Source organism: Panicum virgatum, chromosome 4K, assembly GCF_016808335.1.
Source record: "Panicum virgatum strain AP13 chromosome 4K, P.virgatum_v5, whole genome shotgun sequence".
Lineage (NCBI taxonomy): Eukaryota > Viridiplantae > Streptophyta > Magnoliopsida > Poales > Poaceae > Panicum > Panicum virgatum.
Genome location: NC_053139.1, coordinates 40,917,569 through 40,936,817, shown reverse-complemented (window position 1 = coordinate 40,936,817; position 19,249 = coordinate 40,917,569). Strand labels below are relative to the sequence as shown.

The following is a 19,249-nucleotide window of genomic DNA, read 5'->3' as shown; positions in this document are numbered from 1 at the left end:
TACTGCAATACATTAAAAGAGAACAAATACAATATCTTAAACCTTACTAAACTTCTACGTGCTAACGATACCGACGTACGATAACTCAACGGATCCAAGATATATTTTGCCATCGGCTCTCTCCACCGCCTCGGTCGGCCTCACGTTCTTTGGTCCCTTCATCTCTTGCAGCTTTTCACCTTCAGCACCAATCCTAACTGCGAGCAAGTGTATATCCAAACCAAACGGAAGCTCGAACTTCTCCCGATGCAGCGCCACCCAGTACCCTCCCTTCCCATCGGGCCTCACATTATCGGGGTATCCCGGTAGGTCAGCGAACAGTTCAGACGTGTTTGCCTTAGGTCCTCGGATCCAGTACCTCATTAGTTTGCATGGACCCGTAAGCGCGACGACAAGGTGGGTTCTATCTGCGCTGATGGCTATGCCATTGGGATACGTCACGCCGGACTGAAGCACGGTGACTTGATTAGTTCGTGGGTCGTATTTCATGATACGTCCTGTCGAGTCTCCCGTCGTGGTGACCATCTGATGTTGCGCTCGTGTATACGTCTTGCTACTGTCGGTAAAATAGACATCGCCGGTGACCTGGTCGATGTCCACGCCGTTCGTGAAGCGCAACGGCGCACCACCTGCCTCCGTCGCCAGCACCGTCGCCTCCCCGCCACTTGGCCCGACGCGCATCAAACCCATGTAGGCGTCGGCAATGTAGAGGTTCCCGGAGTTTACATGGAACCTCAAGCCGAGCGGTCGGCCGCACGAGCTCTCCGTTGCGACTGGAGGGAGGTCGGAGAATGCGTCACAGTTGTTTTTGGTGTAGCTCGGGCTGTACGCGAACGTCGTCCACCCGGCACCCTCGCCGCCGTACTTGAGGATGCGGCCGTCGGAGACGCTGACGTAGGGCCCGGCGCCGTGGCCGTCGAACGCGACGCTCTCGGGGCCGATGGCCAGCGTGTCCGGCAGCTCTAGGCGTTGGGGTTTGCTGGCGTCGATGGCCTTGGCCGTGGCGGCCGCTGCGGCCGAGGGCAGGAGCAGCAGGACGGCGGCGAGCAAGGCCGCGAGCAGCGGCAGCTTCGACGTGGTCCGCTTCATGGTTGCTACTCCGGCCGGGGAGCACTGAGTACGAGGTGGCTGGTTAGTGATTCTCCCTCGCTGTGGTTGGCTGATCGGTGGTATGCTTTGGTTTGAGTTGTGGGAGAAGGGCGTCCCCTGGCTCCCGTTTTATTGGGGGCTCGTTCGCCGTGCGCGCTCCGAGTCGGCGTCAGAAACCGGGCAGGCGAGCGGACTCGGAGTCTTTGTGCCTTGGAACGGTTCGACGGGAAAGAGGAATTGAAAGAGGAACACGGCGGACTCCGAATCTGAATCGATCAAAAACGACCGGAGAGGGCAGCGATCATGGGAGCCAGAGAGCCGGTGCCAGCAGCGAAGCCGAACTCCGAATCTCCCTCGGCCTCGGCTGGGATGAACGGAGAACGGAATCGCTCGTAACAGGTAGGCCATCGAAGAACGTTTGGGATGGCAACGGCAGCGCGACCGCGCCGATACCCACTCGGTTTCCGCGCCGGCGACGGGTTCGGCAGCGCCCACCGGCTCGGCAGCAGCCGCGGCGGCACTCGAACGGCGGCGACGCTCGCCGGTGCTCCCCGTCAGAGAGAGATTCGAAGGTGTCGAAAATCGAAGCCGTTTGGTGTGGCTGGGTTGGAGTCGATCCGTCATCGCGAGCCCACCCGTGGCCTACGGGCCGCTCCAGGACAGGGTTTAATTTCACGTTGGTTGCGAGCGGCCCGGCACGACACACACGGACACGGGCTCTGCTGCTGCTGCTGCTGCGCTGCGCTGCCGCCGCCCATCCAGTCCATCCGCAAACCGTGGCATGGCCAAGGAAAAGCAGCGTCCTTTACGGCAACGTGATGATGTGCAATGATAGGTGGGGATAAAAAAAAGAACAGAAAAGAAAACTCAGCGACGGGAGTACATACACAGGATAACATAAGAAACGCCAAGAACCGGAACTCTCCCTTCCGGCACGGCGACACCGGCGCCATGATCGTGCCCGTCCCCACCGCGACGAGATCGCCCGCCTTCCCCCGCACAATCATCCCGTCCCCCCCCCCCCCCCCCCCCCCGGCGACGCCGCGACGGCAGGGCGCGGCGCGGCGCGGGTCGGGTGCACGTTTCCGGGAAACCGGGTTCTGGATGGGACAAGCATCCGTGCGCGAAGCAGGCGGCGCGGCCTAGGGATGATCTAAACATCAGAATTTTTAGAACAAATTTGATATTTTAAAATAGATATACTTAAAATTTTAAGCTAATCTTTTTTTATAATATCAAGCATATTATTACACATATGAATAAATTTTTGTATAAATTTTTTTATGTATTATTTGCTCCCTACAATTAAAAAGGTGAAAAAAGATTCGTATCCGTATGTATTCGAATTTTTATATCTATTATTTGAGAATATATATGATAAATTTGAGGTTTAGTTTTTTTGAATCTTTAAAAGATAATGTTAAATACAAGGCTATGAATTTACATAGTAAATTTTATATCTTATTTGTTTATAATCGAAAAAAAATGACCAAAAATCTGACATTCGAATAGACATCCGAATCTATCCTTAGCGCGGCCTCTGCTGGGAGATTAATGGCACGCGCTTGTGAACCCACGGCGGCGAGCGGCGCGCGGGGGAGCTGAGCTCGTGCTTCGTTAACCCGTCTCGGACCGGCGTTGACGACGCGTGCCGCGACGGCGAGCAAGCTGCAGCCTTCGGGCGGTGTGCGCGGCCGGGTTCCATAACACCCCAGCAATCGATTCGGCGCCCGTACAAGAATTCAGGGCGCTCGGGTAATGTTTTTATCCACCTAAAGAAATGGGGTGGTTGGGAACTTAAGCGGCTTGCTATGTGAAGATAAATAAAAGTTCCACTCTAAGAGCAGGTATTCTAATCGGCGGAGAGCCGGCTGAATGCCTATGTGTCCCATGAGAGAGAAGGAGGCCGGCGGTCTGCCAGGCGCCCGCTTGAGCCGGCTGGGAGGACATGCACGTGCTGTCATTGGTCAAGACCGTAGGACCCACCACTATCCAGGTCTCCCTTGCAGCCGGCGGCCGGCTGGCTTATAAGTCTTGCTCTAAGCAGTACTGCATGCTTTGGCATACAGTAGTCAACACCTACGCGCTCTAGGAAGTACTCTAGGAAAAGGAAATAATATGAATGATCCTTGCATCCTTTTGGCGCCAAACTGCACATGCCTACATACAAACTCAAAAAGGCCGAGATACTTCACGCAGCATGCACTCGTACAAAACACACAAGCTACTCACATAGATACAGTTTTTTTTTGGGTGATAGATACAGAAGTTAAGGCTCTATTTAGTTCCAAAAAAATTTATACAGTACTCATCACATCGAATTTTTTGACACATGCATGAAGTATTAAATGCAGTTGAAAAAAACTAATTATACAGTCTAATTGATTAGCACGAGATGAATTTTTAAAGCCTAATTAGTACATGATTGTATATTATTTGTCAAGTAACAACGAAATATGCCACAGTACCAAAACCCAAATTTTTTCGCGAACTAAACACAACCTAAGCTGGAATCACCCTAGCTGGATTCCTACCACACAGCAGCGAGTGCCTCTGCTTACCACCACTCCACTCGCCTGTTATTTTACCGCCAAAATTCACTTTCGCCCATGCCTACTACTAACCTCTGAAATTTAAAACTATCTCGTGACGCCGTTAAGCACGCTCCCCATAACCAGACAAGACCTTAAAGGCCCACACATGGAAGTGTGGCATCGATCCAAAGACCCGTCACGGTTTTCCCTTCCCTACGCTGTCCACGCTCACGCTGCACAGTACTGTGCTGCCGGCAAATGAATCTCAGTCACGTCCTTTTTTTCTTTTTGAAAACATGAACCTCACACATCCTTTACGGCCGTCAGCTGGCCTGCTTTCAATTTACCCTGAATTTTCTACCGTCAGATTAAAACTGTAGCTTTCTTTCCAAAAAAAAAGAAGATTAAAACTGTAGCAGTAACGGGCACGCAGGCCCCAGCTCACACTCTCCCCTGCCACCATTGTCACGAACTAAGCAGCAGCCATCATCATACGTGCCTCAAAACATCTCAATGATCTTTGCATTGGCCCCCAAATTTAAGAAATCTCAAGTGGGCAGATTACACTTGCCTTTTCTCGTAGAAAAGTGCCATGACCTGAGCCATAAAGCCCAACGCAGCTGCCCAAGTGCTCAGCAACTCAACGACTTCAGACTAGTCTATGCTGAAAAGGAAAGCCAGCGCCACTTTGCAGGGGCATGTGAGCGGCCGCAGCCAGCGGATGCACGGTGATCTGCTCCAGATCAGCCTGGCAGCTTTGCCTCGAGCTTAGTTAGTTTGTTGGTGTGACTTGTGGGTGACCTCCCTGTGCCGTTTTGGATTAAGATTTGCACACGGTTATACACGGTACTGCATGAACGAACATTGGTGAGGCTGTGACCTCATGTGGTGTTGGATCTTGTGTGCCCGTGCGCAGAATCCAGGCGGTACTGCCACGCGCTATGCGCGTCGGTGTCGCAGCAATACGTCCCGGAATTTACTCGCTGCAGCTGCTAGAATACGGAGTAGAATCTGAGTGAGGTGGCAGCCATTGCTGCTGCAGCAGCAGCAGAGAGGCAGTGAGTGGTGGTGGTAGCAATCCTTGTGGCAGAGAGGCATGTGAGCTGTACCGTGCTGCTGGCTGCTGCAGCTGCGAGCTTCTACCGGTTCAGGGTCTCAGACTCTCAGTGTCCCCGCCCCTTTCTATAAAGCCTAGCGCGTCGTCACGAGTGGTCGCGGTGAGCAGTGAGGGGGACCTGGTCCTGGGTCACTGGAGGTTGAGGTCTTGAGGAGTTGAGGGAGTGAGCGGGCGGGGAGGGGAGGGCGCGCCATGGACTGGTACGCGTGGCTGTCGAGGACGGGGCTGGCGCCGTCGCTGACGCACGAGTACGGGCGCCTCTTCAGCCGGAACGAGCTGGAGCCCGGCGACGCGGCGCACTTCGACCACGACCTGCTCAAGAGCATGGGCATCGCCGTCGCCAAGCACCGCCTCGAGATCCTCAAGCTTGCAAGGAAGCAGGCGGCGGCGGAGGCGGGCGAGGGCGCGTCGGCGGCGGCCGCGCGGCTCGCGCGCAGGGCCACGAGGTGCCTGGCCCGCTGCGTGCGCCGGCTGGCCAGCGGCGGCGGAGTGGGGAGGAGGGGCGCGTCGTCGGTCACCGTCGTGCCCAGGATCTGCAGCGGCGACGGCGCCGTCCGGGTCGGCGCCGTGCAGCAGAAGAGCGCCGCCAACAACAAGAAGTCGATGGTGCTCATGATCACCGACGGCGCCGGCGGAGGAGACGGCCTCGCCAGGGGCGGCGGCGCCGCGCGGCTGTCCGCGTCGTCCCAGAAGGCGAGCCTGATGTTCCACGACTGCTACCACAACGACGACGAGGACGAGGAAGGCGAAGAGGACGACGAGGACGGCAGCGCCGGCGACGACGACATCAAGTGGGACTCCATGTTTCAGGACCTCAAGCCCACGTGATGGACAAGTTGCATTGTCCCCTCTCTGATCTTCATCTCTGGTTTGGTGTTGTTGCGTGAGCGCGTCGTTATGTTTTTTCTTTTTTTCTTTTGTGGCGTGAGAGAATTTTAGCAACTCTCTTGTTGGTGTTCGTTCTCCTTGTGAAGAGAACATTGAAAGAACGTTTGCTTCGCAATGTTCAGAAAATAATGTCGAAAAATGTGTAGTTTCCGCAGTTTCTGCAGTGTTAAGTTTGAGCAAGAATGGAGGCCGAGTAAGACTTGCACGCAGCCCCCCCCCCCCCCCCACCCCACCCCAAACCATCACCATTGGCAGAGTCAACGTAAATACGGGAGAACATTGCTGATGCATGACGAACTCGGATCTTCCCTCGCCTGTCTGAAGCCGCGTCATCCGTCATGGCACAAACACAAGATGCCTACACTTCGCCAATTTCTTGGGTTCTACAGACAGACATAGTGAAATAAGAGTTAGAAAAACGTGCAGAGCTAGACTATGCCCAAACAAAAGAAGCCAACATTTGAATTGGCTACATGGCGCAAACATCATCCTATACTAAACAAAATAAGCAACAAGCACACGACATCTTTATAGTTATTGCTCCTTTACAATGATGTCTTTTTACATAAAGGCAGTGCTTTTCGTTTCATCATCATCATAAAATAAAAGCTCGAAATTTGTCAGCAGTCATGCTGTTGACCGGCTGGTGGATAAAGTCTTTTCTCAGAGTCCATGGCCAGAGCCAGACAGGCACCGACCTCGTGACAGTCGACAATGCATGTTAGATGGCGAGAACCAGGATTGGACCGCAGACCAGTTTCAGCAAAAAGTGGAAGTATAATGACACTGCATTGAGGCAGTCATCGTGACCGACACATGTCAGCAAAAGCAACCGGCGGAAGAAATGGAGATGGAACTGATGACTGTATTCTGCATTGACAGAGTCAGGCATCCCACGACGCGATCCGCAGCAATAACCTCAACTCAGCTACTAAACCTTGCAGTTACATCAACTGCATGCGCCTTGCAGTTACATCAACTGCATGCGACTAAAAGCACAAACAAATATGCCTAGCTATTCTTAATCTTACACATAAGAGAAACCATAGTCTGTTCTTTGTACACCTAATTCACATGCAATCAGGGGAGCATATGCAAAATTTGATATCGCATGCATTGAATTTTTTCGCCATTTCATCTTTAACAGCCGATGAATGTGAATACATGACTTTGGTGAGGTGCATAAATGGGACTGGGCTGTTAAAACCGATTGCAGTAAAACAAATGGCAAATCATTCAAAATTGGGATGCTGCAAACAAAACTCAGGATCCGCTAGCAAGATAGAAATCCCCTGCACTGAGGAAAACATGTTTTCCTAGTTGTAGATTGATTGGTGGGTAACCTTCAATGCAGTCCACCGTAATCTGGACAGATAGACAAAAAAATAAATATATAACTGAGGAATACACAAAGGCCTGGAAGAAATATGCATCGTGGATGACTCGAATGACTGCTTACCATGCCATTTCCTGCTTGGAATTGGTTCTTCAATCTGGAAAGAGATCTTGACAAAAGATATACTCTCAATGCCTCCACATGATCATTGTTGCCTGTTACATCAAAGTTCATGCATACATTACTCGCAGAATATCGACAGGACCACAAGGTATCAAAACTGAAATAGTGAGTATCTGCAGAGGAGGTTCGTACACATAATCTGGAGTCTACAAGATTTACCTGAGGCATGAGCAAGAAGATCTGGCGAAAGAAGAGGGCATGACCTTGCAATGTATATGACAAATGACATATCATGTACATCATGAGACTCCTCACCAACAAACACCTGTGAACGCCACCATTTCGAATTTTGTCAAAAACCAGGTTATTAAACATCAGTTTGATAAACTCCAAATATGCCAATGTAGACCTAAATGACATGCCAAATATGCCATCATTTTGATAGATCAGGTATGGTATCTGCTGCTGGTTTGTCCTTCAAATAACTGCTCAAACTTGCAAACCAAACCAAAAGGGCATACCCAGTGCCGTAGGCTTCCCGCACTGTGCGGGGTCTGGGGAAGGGTTGTTTTTAAGCCCCAAGCCTTACCCACACAAATGTGCAGAGGCTGGGGCTCGAACCCGGGACCTTTCAGTTACAGACGGTATGCTCTACCGCTGCACCAGGCCCGCCCTTCTTGCAAACCAAACCAAGCAAAAGAAAAATTGACTAGAAACCTAGGTGTTAAAGGAGACCAATTGCTATGGAACTGAAAGACACTACCGGAGTACATAAATCTCCCAATGCAATATTAAACTACAAAAAATCTATTATTGATGAAGATACCAAGGATGCAAAATGGTTGATAAGGATGCATTATTCAAATTGAATTTGAAGATCAGTGATGCAACAAAAAAGGGTTGAAGATCCAGACTTACCACATCTATTGGTGCCATTTCCTTTGGAACGAGTGGCGAACCAAGTGCGTCCCTAATATACTTAACCTGTACAGAACAAACCAATTTCCCTGAAAAACATGTTCCAAAACAAGTATCCTTTAGACCAACCAATTTTAGCTGACCTGTGAATTCAAAATCTCTCCCAGCGAATTTTTGTCATGGTCCACAGATTTGTAATATACATCAACTGGATCAGAAGGTTCGAGCTGAACAGTCTTCCGTAACTTTTGGATCCTGTTCACAACCTGGACAGAGATGCATATATTAATCATATTAAACTATAACTTTTGCAATAAGTAACTGTGTTCCTGAACAAATGTATTTATCTTTTTCGTTTGTGTAACTGAAGTTTCCGAAACAATGTACCAAAGCTTAAACACAAATAAAGAACTATGACTACCTCTCGAGCAACTCCAGCTTCAAACAATGACTGATCAGCTCGTAGATCTAAAATGACCAAAACGTCACCTGCAACAAAAACAACAGTGTTAACGAAAAATATTAGCCAAACTACCAAGATAAAGTAGCATATTTATTACAAACCGTCTCCTGCAGCATCAATCTCCTTCTCTGACACGTTTTCAGGACGCTTGAATTGCCGGACCACCTATAAAAATATAGGGTCTAAATGGTAAATTATGTACATGTGAAGATGCAGCAGACTGAAATAAAATAACTTCAGTTAAAAAAAATAACTTCTAAATTTAATTGGACATAAAGCCCCCAGTGAAAACAGAAATCCCAAATATTGTCTCATCATACAAGTTGAAAAATATTTGCCGGATGCAGATATGTTCAACGGCATCCAAGCACTGGGAAGTTAGTTATGTTCAACGGCCTGGTGCTCTTGCTGCTGCTTTTGGTGTGCCTCCTCGGTAAGGGGAACTTGGACATAGGCGCAGCCAAGGACAGCGCGCAGATCTAGGGCAGCGGAAGATGAATCTGGGGAACTTAGGACTCGTGGTACCATGGAACCAATATGGCTCGGAAATAATAGATTGATTGATGAGATGCAAAGAGCATGGGTCTCTGGGGTATATGGAAACAACACCAGCCAGGAGATCCTTGCCTAATAGATCATCATCTATCCCATCTATCTATCCTAGGGCTGCAGCACACTGCAAGGCACAAGGCCTGTGCACCAGCACCTAGGGCCAAAGGCCCAGCCCAATAACCCTTGCTAACACTTATGCATACAACTAGGTGGAGATGAATAACTAAACTAGCACATATCACCCAGTCTTGATCTAAAGTAATATCCTTGACAATTGTTTGCTCCATCAAACAGGAGATGTGTGTCCATGGAATATTACCTTAATATCATCTTGCTTCAAGCAATGGCCAAAGAATGTAATCTCCCCACTTTCCTCAAAGGATAAGATCTGTTCCTGGGTCATCTTCTTCACCTCATTTGATACTTTGCCCATGTCTTTTCCAAGTCTTTTGCCTAGCACACTACGAATACACCACAAGCACTGAGTAATGGATATGAAATGTGCGATAATTACTTAATTAGTGTGTTGAACTAATAATACCTGAAATTAGGTTCGGCCCGCAGAGAAGCATACACCAAGGGATCATTACATGGAGTGACAGTCTTAACATTGATTTCTTCCATGACATACTACATGGTACAGAGTAGATGTTGTCAACATTCAACACTGAAGAATAAAATGTAAGTGAAAACTAAGTAAAAGAATTTGAACAGCTACGAATGCATCTGGTTGGTGACTGCTAAAAGCTCTATACAATTTCAGAATGGGCGAAAACTAACAAGCTAATAACTGATAGGTTTCAGTACAAAAAACAAACCTCTTTCAGTTTCCCCGTGATGTCTTCAAGGAATTCATTGTCTGGATGCACAACCACCATCTCCCTGAAAACACAAATTACTGGCGATATGACAGCTGAATGCTACTAAATGCAGAACGACGCACATCGTCATAGAAAATATACACATGCAAAAGATTAAGGGAGCCTGGACATACTTGAGTGGTGTTTTGAGAGCTTTGTTATGCCGCTCACGAATATTACGTGCGAGATCAATGATGGTCATCATCCTATTCACACTTTGTTCAACACGCTCATCTCTCTGATAATGTAACGAGATCATTTGCACATTAAGCCATAAGTCAATCTGATAAATTATGACATAATAGAATGTTTAGATGAAGAACAGTTACCTCCCCAGTTGTGGAAGGAAACTTGCAGAAATGAATGCTCTCCTCAGATTTATTTGAGGCCTTCCGTAGATTTTGATAGAGAACTTCAGTAAAGAACGGTGTAAATGGAGCCATCGCCACGCAAGTTGTAACAAGAGCCTACATTTTGATAATTTGAGTGCATTAAACTAGAGAGAGAGAAAATGTGAGCGAAAATGGATGATAATTGGAGGAACGTAGCCAAAAGCTACAAAGAAACTGACTTATCAGCATCGTTGTAAACACAATATTAGTCACAATACAGACATAGATGGGCAGAACAGATGAAATTGGCACGTTAACAGTAAACTGATGTATAAGCTAGGTTTAAAATACATTTTTCAGTGATCCATAGTCAATTTGCAGCACCATTTACCAAATGAAGCTGAAAACTGTGCATTACTGGAATGTACTTACATGGTATAGCGTTGAAAGAGAAATTCTGCAGTCTTCTTCTCCAGTACGTCCCTTTAACCGTTTGCGATTCAATCGCACGTAGATGTTAGTAAGATTGTCGATGTATTTTACCAAATATGGCACAACCTGCAGTGTACAAAAGATAACAAATTACATCCACAAAGATCTTTCAAGGGAACAAATATCAAGAAAAACAGTAAAGCATTCAACCGTGTAAAGCCGATATGCATCCATCTCCTGTTGAACAAAGCTGACTAGACTTTCAGTTGCAGAGTTTATCCAGTGGTCTAAAACATTGGATGATTTTAGAAGTGACGCTTGATCAATCAGAGAAAATACGGCAAGACCCTCAACTTCAAGTCTCTTCGCATTTTGAACAAAGAATCTGTAAGCATTATACCATGGGAGGAAGACATCTTTCACCTGATAAATTAAAAGCAAATCAAATTGGAGGTCATGTTCTTTTCGTCAAGGTAGCAATTAACAATAGCACAATATCATTGGACAATTGATATCATATGATTTATATGCAGACCAGTAGCCTGACCAAATGACAGTAAGAGAGCACAGACTTTTCAAGAATCAACTTACAACACTGTAAACACCACTACGTTTGAATCGTAGAGACTCTGCACGTACAACCGGCGAATTTATCAAATATAGTCGCAAAGCATCCTGAAAGAAAGGAAACTCCAATTCAATTTCTAATTGCAACACAGAGTCAATATGCATGTATCTACCTATGACAGACATCGACTTGTTCAAAGCAAGCACCACATACCGCTCCATACTCATCGATGAGATCTGTGGGTGAAGGATAATTCTTCTTACTCTTGCTCATTTTCTTACCATCCTCAGCCAAGACAAGACCATTGCATATAAGATTCTTAAATGCAGGCTTCCCAAACAGTGCTGTTGAGAGCACCATCAGAGTATAGAACCTGCAGTATTAAGCTACATCATAAAGGCGCAATTCATATCCACCATTAATAAGCATGGTATGACGGTTTGAAGCAGTGCCATAGTTGCAATTATTGGCTTTTAGCAGACATTCTAGACCCAAAATAATGAGGATTCTATTCTTATCAACTGTGGCAGGAACTAATATAGGATAAAGAAAATGGAAATATTAAGAAGATACAAGATAGGACCCAAAAGTGCAGACCAATGCAGATTACTCATTTCATAAGGACATAAAAAGTATACAAGGACAAAAGTAATAAGAAGTGAAGGAAGTTAATGGCCTTTAGTGCACAGTATCAGCAAACAGCAATATCACTTTCACTTGTTATTTATGATATAATCCCTATTATTCCATTTCACCTCTACTTCTCATTTGATATATTGTGCAAGCTATACATTTTCTAAGTAGGCCAGTTTATCTGAGAACATAAGAAAATAGAGGTGTGACTTTAAAGAAATGAAAGATGTTCACTTCTTTTGGGTACGAAATAATGCATCACAACCATATGGCAGGAAATACCCGTTTCTTCACCAAAATTTTAAAAATACAATATTATATGTTCATAAATTATGACAAGGAAAGTAAATTCATCCAAGCAGAAACATCATGTTAACAGAGAAAATCAATCATGTCTTCCACACAAGCAAGGAAGCAGAGTTTGAAGCCAAGAGGAGCAAGGTGCTAGGAAGTACATGGCTTCAGAACTAAATTGACAGGTCTTCATAAGTGTCCCAAGATTTGCACAAATATTCCGCATGAAAAAAACATACATGGCATAAAATCATGAAACATCACAAAAGGCCATAATTGAACAGATAGAAGGAAGAAAATGCACCCTCCAATCATTACTGACTAATGAAACCATTATACCACTTTCTATTATTCTGAAAAGAGTAACGAACCATCCGCGTGTTTGGTCTAAACCCTCTGCAACAAAATTGCCAGGAAAATTCTTTTCAAATAGCTCCTTATTCTCAAAAGGATAATGAATGTAGGCATACGGCATCGACCCACTCTCGAACCAGCAGTCGAAAACCTGAGCAACAACCAGAATTGCTTAGTGAAAACCATTATAAAACCAAGAAAAACACTGATACGTTAAACATTCACATCCATTGCATTGACAAGCCAAATGTTCACACATACACAACTTAATATGAATAGCTCTGATAAAAAAACAGAAATAGTTGTAAAATTACAAAACAGCAGAAATTTAATACATGCTATTGAAATTCAAACATCAAAGGGAACTTGCATAGTACCAACCACTTCAGCAAAATCAAGGTAACATCTAATGCTACAGAAATCTAAGCAACAAAAAGAGAAGGCGCAGCCCCACAAGAGTTTCTCACCTAGATACCTTATTAAAAAAATTCCATTGGTATTTAAGTCGATATTTAAATCATAAGTAGTTTTATTTTTTCTTGAGACCGAAATAGCTGTACTCAATCAAATTAGAGATTACTATTTACTAAGAGCAAACATTTTGCACTTGAATCATCTTAGGTTTATTATGTCAACATCTCAGTTACAGGTATATTCAATCTAAATGTTGTATGGCCTAACAGAAAAGGAAAAGGTCAATTGAATAATTGAATACCGGGACATCACTGTAAATTAAGATGCACAGCACATGTAAACTAAAATTCTTAGTTAGGGTCCAAAGAAACTTACATCGTCAACACGTTTGAGCACACCAAGCTCGGGTCCTCTCTTAGAGGGAATTGTAATATCGTCAACATAGTGTCGGTGAAGATCAGTAACCTGACGATATGTTAGCAAGAGAAAACAAAAGTTACCACGAGTCCACGACAAGTTTGGGAGTGATCAGGAGATCTAGATAATAACTTAATAAGTGCCTATTATTTGCCACATGAAATGTCTCAGTAACAAGGAAAGAGAATATAACAAAATCCACCATCGTTTCAAATCCTCAGTCAAGATAATGTAAGATCAATAGTGGATATGCTAACCTTCAACAACAACAACAACAACATAGCCTTTTTTCCCAAGCAAGTTGGGGTAGGCTAGAGATGAAACTCGAAAGAAATATGCTAACCTTCACTCCAGATAATTTTTCAAGTTTCTCAATGGAATCCATAACAACAATTTCTTCACCATCTTGACTCATCCACAGTGGAAGTGGAGTGCCCCAGAACCTAGTTCTGCTAACAGCCCAATCACGAGCGCCTTCAAGCCAGTTGTGAAATCTTTTTTCCTGCATGCATTCATTGTAAAAAAAAAAAGTTAAAACAGAAACCTTCGGCATCATCCTTCGTGAATATGTTGTTATTAACCACATAAACCCTCCAAACAGTCTAATGTTCATACTTCAGGTTATGTATATATTGCAAACAATGAAAACTGGAAGGAGTATTAGAAACATGGGATGAAAACAGAACTGAAAAGGCAAAACAATGTGGGCATTGGTGCCACATGCAGCTAAGAAATGATTAAGTATGCACAAGTACAAATCACATGTCAGCCAACCTCATCATTGGGGGTAAGAACACTGGGACTTTCATAATAAGGCAACATAGTCCAAAGTACTGCTCTAAAGCTCCCTAACGTGCATCTTTAAGCACTTGCTGGACCTAGTTTCAGAAAGAAAAAAAAAAGGCGATACTGCCTGCAACATTTGTCAGCTCTCTGGACTTGGTAGGGTCTGACTGGAAAAACACTTCATAAGCAGCAATGTGGTCGTTAAAAAAATTGCTTTCAAGAGCTGCTGTGAAATAGCAACTTACCATATTTTTTCACAAGAGCTGACCATATTCCTAGTGGTTCACTATCCTCAATCCCCAATCGAAAGCCTCCTTATTTTTACAACACCTTTAGCCAATCCATAATTCATTTATTAACAAAATCAGCCAGAGTAATGTTGGGGTTTAGTACCACTGGCAATTCATTCACAAGTGACTCTAAGATAACACTTAAGAAAAATTCTACAGCTTGTGCGCATTGCTGAATGTCGTTTAAGGCCAAGTAATGTTATGAGAAAATGGCAGGCGAGCACCTCTGGGAGCCAGGGAGGATCACCATGCAGTATTAACATTCTTGGGAAATGAGAGATCAAGATGGGTGACAGGACTTGTGGCACCAAACTAATTCGTTCCTCATGATAAATTTTTCTTTATATAGAGCCAGCCTTAACAATCAAATGTGCTCAGTGGTAAACACAATACTATCAATAGCTAATCTTACGTTACAAAATCCCCAATTAAGGGGCTACTTCCCGTCTAGATTTTTAGAAACACAGAAAGGACCTCTACGAGGACAATACCATGTGAGATTCCATCATAGCCATCTAAGCATGGGCAAAATACAGTTTTAACGGCTATGAGGAGTAATTCCACATGGGGTTTCTCTCAACAAGGTATTTTTTCCAGATGGCACTGTGTCGAGTAGCAAGAAGTAAGATACCTTAACATACTCAGGCACCCAGTAGGTCTCCTTAGTACATTCCAGCAACTGGTCCTTAATCTTCTCAACCTTGACAAACCTACAGAAAAGCTATTTCAGGTATACATTCCTCCAATAAATACAAGCAATTCAACAGGAAGACTGTAATGGAAGTAAAGGGCAGATGAACTGAAGTAACATGCAACAAGGACAAAGTCGTTTAGTCCCAAGCAAGTTTAAGCAGGCTAGAGATGGAACCCAACATGAGTCATCAACTCAAAGGAAAACTCATAGTCAAATAGAAAGGCATTGGCAATAGTAATACTACTAGAGATTAAAGGAAACAAAAAAGATTGAGGATTTATTTATGTATCTGGCTCACTATAACATGATGGGGGAAAATCCATGGAGTGATCATTCCATGTTGTATAAGACAGTAAGAGAGGTAACAGAAAGGATTGTCACATTATCAGAACAAGGACCAAAGCACTTAAAATCAAGCTGAATGAAAAAAATCATCAATTGTCAGCATTTGGACAAAATATTTATGCGACATTGTACAGAAAGATTACCAGCTGGGAACAGCCCGATAGATAAGAGGAGTGCCCGAGCGCCAACAAAATGGATAAGAGTGCTCAATGCTCCCTTTACTAACAAGTCTTCCTTTATCCTGTTCATATTGTTATCATTTTTCAGAGTGCAATCCTCATGCAAATAAAAATAATGGTTTGCTGCAGCAATGTTGGTTGGGCAACTAGAAGCAAAGGTTATTGAAGACTAGGGATACGAGTCTAATGAAAATTGAAACAGCAACTTGCCTTAACAGCATTAATGATGTCCTTATCGGCTTCTTTGACATATCGCCCTTTAAAATCAGTAATCTTTTCAATAAAACACCCATCATCATCAACAGCGACAACAAGCCCAGCAGTCTGCATGTGAAGCCATCGGAAAGGTTAAATTAGATAAAATATTGAAACAAGATCATGATTGACTAGCCAGAGATACAATGCACAAAAAGATGTACAAAACAAGTCATTCTAGACAATGACCATTCTTCCGAATTGGGAACAAATAGATCAACACAATTGCATCCCATCACCAGAGATGGTTTGCATCAATGAAGCAGCATGACAAAACTGTATCCATTGATAAATTAACAACGTTATGCTAAAAAGGAAAATTTTATTCCCGAACTTCAAGTCAAACTGTGAAGATTAGGGAAATACTGAACTAAGCTCTAGCTTTATTTTTAATAAATCAAATGTGCGTATAAATACTTCCGCTGATCTAAAAACAAGAGCTCTTAAGGGGGAAGAAAAATTTAAAGAGAAGGTGTTAGAAAAACTCATTTAGCATTTATGCTGTATCATTTTGATTAAAATAGATAGGGTTACTGCCCTGTGTTTCTGAAAACGAGTTTCCTGGTTTTTGTAATCTTTTCTCTCAGGACTAAATGCCTTAGCAGAATATTAGTTAGTCTGGATATTCATGAACTCAAGAAGAAAAAAAATCCAACCTCAAAAATCCCAGCAGCAAGGCAAACACGGTGGTCGTCTTCACCAAAAGCAGGAGCACAATGGACGACACCAGTTCCACTATCATCAGTGACATAGTTATCCGCAATCACTCTAAAGGCAGTCTCTTGAAGTTCCATAAAAAAGTAAAATAGAGGAGTATATCTGCAACCAGATAAAATGGCACCAGTCATAAGAATAGAAGAAGTTCCAAATATACTCCAATTATTATTGGCAATATAATGAATTCAAGATTCTAAAGCAATCTTCAGCAATCAAGACTCAAGAGTGGCAGTGCTTGGTAAAGATATAGAACTTCAATGGACAGGAGTGGAATCATTGTTCGAGTACGCTAATTATCAGTGCAAAATATCCACATGCAGCGATTTTCTAGAATTTGAACGTCCAAATCACAAGCTATATGGACTACTTAGCTCAGAGCAGCGAGGTCTTACAAAACACAACAGTGGTTAACAAAATTACAGGAAACTGGTCCAAACACTTACAGAAGTGCAGGCAAGTGACAATACATATATGTAAGAGCTTATTATGTTGTTGAAATCTGATCCAATGGTAAAAGACCAACTACAAAAAGGGTTAAAATTCAAAAGAAGAGTACTTACTTTAAGCCAACCAAGGATGACCCAGGAATCTTTGCCAACAGCTCATATGATTCCTTATCCAAACCATCCTGAACACCTTCAGCATTGCTTCCCTTTGAAGGTGCCTGCTTCTTTCCTGAAGCTTTGACCTTAACTGGCAATTGCCCAAGCCTAGACTCCGCAACAATATATACTGCTGCATTTGTCCTGTCCTTAACCTGTTTGTATATAGTATAAGCATCCTCAGACAACATTACAGGCAGAGAAGTGCATGAATAATAAATCTCTAGTAACAAAACAACCGGGGTGGGCTGTAGACATGGAGCAGAATATGCAGACGGCATGCAAAAAATGATAAGTACCAACCTTTGCATACGTGAGGTTGGCATTGACGCATAATGCTAGGTTACTTGGAAGTGTCCAGGGTGTTGTAGTCCATGCAACAAGAGCTGCATTGTCCGCATCACCAACAATAGGGAAGGATACCATCACCGCTGGGTCAGGAACAGTCTATGATACAATTTAAAAATCAGTTACTACAAACTAAAAGAACAAAATTAGCAAGATCAGCAAGGAAGCCAATAACCAACCCTATAGTCCAGTGCTGCCTCAAAATTTGACAGTGCGGTTTTGCAGCCTGTGCTGTAAGGCATCACCTGGAACAAGAACAAGAATTCAGGAGGTTTCAATGGGTTCCTTGCATTACAATGAACAGAAACAGAACTCAGATACATTTCAATATTTTAGAGAGCATAAGTTATTGCCAGATATCATGTATGTTTCTTGTTCTTCTCCTATTTCGGGAAGGATCATAAGGCAAGCTGTACAGAAATAATATTTGAACATCACTGGCACAGAATACCCTAGAACCAATATATAATTCCTAAGGTGACAGCCACACCCCAGCCTTAAAATACATACGCACGGTCACAAGCCCCAGATCAACAAATTAGAAATGAAGCATTCCCTTACAGAAGCAATATACAAAGCAGGGGAACAAAAGTAATATATAAAGCTAAACAATGGAAATTGTAGATCATACAGCATTAACTATGTGCTGATAAGTACTTCTCACATTGAGATGATGCAAAAAAAAAATGGAATATGCTGATAGTTGCATATGATACTAGCCAACATATAGCAATTTTAAACCCAAAATAAGAAAAATAGTCAGTAGGAAAAGCTAAAAGCACAATTAAGTTTTGATTCACTGAATCCTAAGCTTGTCAGACTAAACTCACTGAATCTAATATTGCCGTACTTTGTACAACTAACTCAGAAGTCAGAACTATGAACACAGACTCAAAAATTAGCCATGTGCGGGATTACAGAAGCGACCTTGAAGCCCTTGTAGACGAGGTCCTTCTTCCAGAGCTGCGCAAAGACCCACCACACGCTCTCCATGAAGTTGATGTCCATGGTCTTGTAGTCATTCTTGAAGTCAATCCACCTCCCTGTGCGCGTGACGACGGCCTCCCACTCGGAGACGTACTTGGTGACGATGCTGCGGCACGTCTCGTTGTACTTGGCGATGCCGATGTCGAACACCTGCTGCCGGTTGGTGATGCCGAGCGCCTTGTCGATCTCGAACTCGACGGGGAGGCCGTGGCAGTCCCACCCGAACCGGCGCGAGACGTGCCGCCCTCGCATCGACTGGTGGCGGGTGACCACGTCCTTGATGGTGCCGGCGAGTATGTGGCCGTAGTGGGGCAGGCCCGTGGCGAAAGGGGGCCCGTCGTAGAACACGAACTCCTCGCCGCCCTCCGTGCGGCGGAGCTGCTCGTTGAAGGCGTCGTTCTCCTTCCACAGCTGGAGCACCCGCAGCTCCTGCTCCGGGAAGGAGAAGTCCTTCCCCTCGCACACGTCGTCCATGGCCTCCTCTCCGGCGGTCGCGGAGGCGCCGAAGGGGGCTGGGATTCCGGACGATGCGGCGGCGAGGGCCGCGAATGCGGCTAGGGTTTCGGGCGCCGCGGCGACGGCGGCGGCCGGGAAAAGGGGTGTGGGGTGGGATTTGCTCGGGAGGGGATGGCAACGGGTGGGGTGGCATTCTTCATCTATTAGGGCAAGTTTGGAAGCCCACGTTCCCGGCCTTTTCCCCGGGCTGGCGGCCCACGCGGAAT

The 19,249-nt window shown here is 44.7% G+C and overlaps 3 protein-coding genes across 3 annotated transcripts; 1 reads left to right on the top strand and 2 right to left on the bottom strand.

The window, feature by feature from the left end:
- Positions 1-54: 54 nt before the first annotated feature.
- Positions 55-1,089, bottom strand: LOC120702237 (protein STRICTOSIDINE SYNTHASE-LIKE 10-like). The gene has a single exon (XM_039985961.1). It carries the CDS (start codon positions 1,087-1,089, stop codon positions 55-57), a length of 1,035 nt encoding a protein of 344 aa, XP_039841895.1.
- Positions 1,090-4,834: 3,745 nt separating this feature from the next.
- Positions 4,835-5,798, top strand: LOC120704069. Its single transcript, XM_039988319.1, has one exon. It carries the CDS (start codon positions 4,933-4,935, stop codon positions 5,566-5,568), a length of 636 nt encoding a protein of 211 aa, XP_039844253.1. The 5' UTR covers positions 4,835-4,932; the 3' UTR covers positions 5,569-5,798.
- Positions 5,799-6,393: 595 nt separating this feature from the next.
- LOC120704068 (isoleucine--tRNA ligase, cytoplasmic-like) lies at positions 6,394-19,159 on the bottom strand. Its single transcript, XM_039988318.1, has 27 exons — positions 18,468-19,159; positions 17,720-17,785; positions 17,496-17,639; positions 17,151-17,347; positions 16,530-16,692; positions 15,829-15,942; positions 15,583-15,680; positions 15,032-15,110; positions 13,668-13,826; positions 13,283-13,372; positions 12,511-12,644; positions 11,426-11,585; positions 11,236-11,319; positions 10,855-11,067; positions 10,645-10,770; positions 10,210-10,347; positions 10,015-10,118; positions 9,839-9,902; positions 9,562-9,650; positions 9,340-9,481; positions 8,570-8,633; positions 8,427-8,494; positions 8,149-8,271; positions 8,006-8,071; positions 7,307-7,412; positions 7,088-7,179; positions 6,394-6,993 (listed from the first exon to the last, which is right to left on the bottom strand). Exons 1-27 carry the CDS (start codon positions 18,999-19,001, stop codon positions 6,892-6,894), a joined length of 3,519 nt encoding a protein of 1,172 aa, XP_039844252.1. The 5' UTR covers positions 19,002-19,159; the 3' UTR covers positions 6,394-6,891.
- Between the last annotated feature and the right edge of the window lie 90 nt (positions 19,160-19,249).

What these genes read in the sequence shown, in the direction of transcription:
- LOC120704068 (XM_039988318.1), bottom strand. Translation starts at nt 19,001, where the DNA reads ATGGACGACGTGTGCGAGGGGAAGGACTTCTCCTTCCCGGAGCAGGAG. An exon ending in TGCTCAAACGTGTTGACGAT is followed by an intron (nt 12,645 to 13,282) that starts GTAAGTTTCTTT and finishes GTTGTTGCTCAG; the next exon opens with GTTTTCGACTGCTGGTTCGA. An exon ending in ATGCATATCGGCTTTACACG is followed by an intron (nt 10,771 to 10,854) that starts GTTGAATGCTTT and finishes TGTACACTGCAG; the next exon opens with GTTGTGCCATATTTGGTAAA.
- LOC120702237 (XM_039985961.1), bottom strand. Translation starts at nt 1,089, where the DNA reads ATGAAGCGGACCACGTCGAAGCTGCCGCTGCTCGCGGCCTTGCTCGCC.
- LOC120704069 (XM_039988319.1), top strand. Translation starts at nt 4,933, where the DNA reads ATGGACTGGTACGCGTGGCTGTCGAGGACGGGGCTGGCGCCGTCGCTG.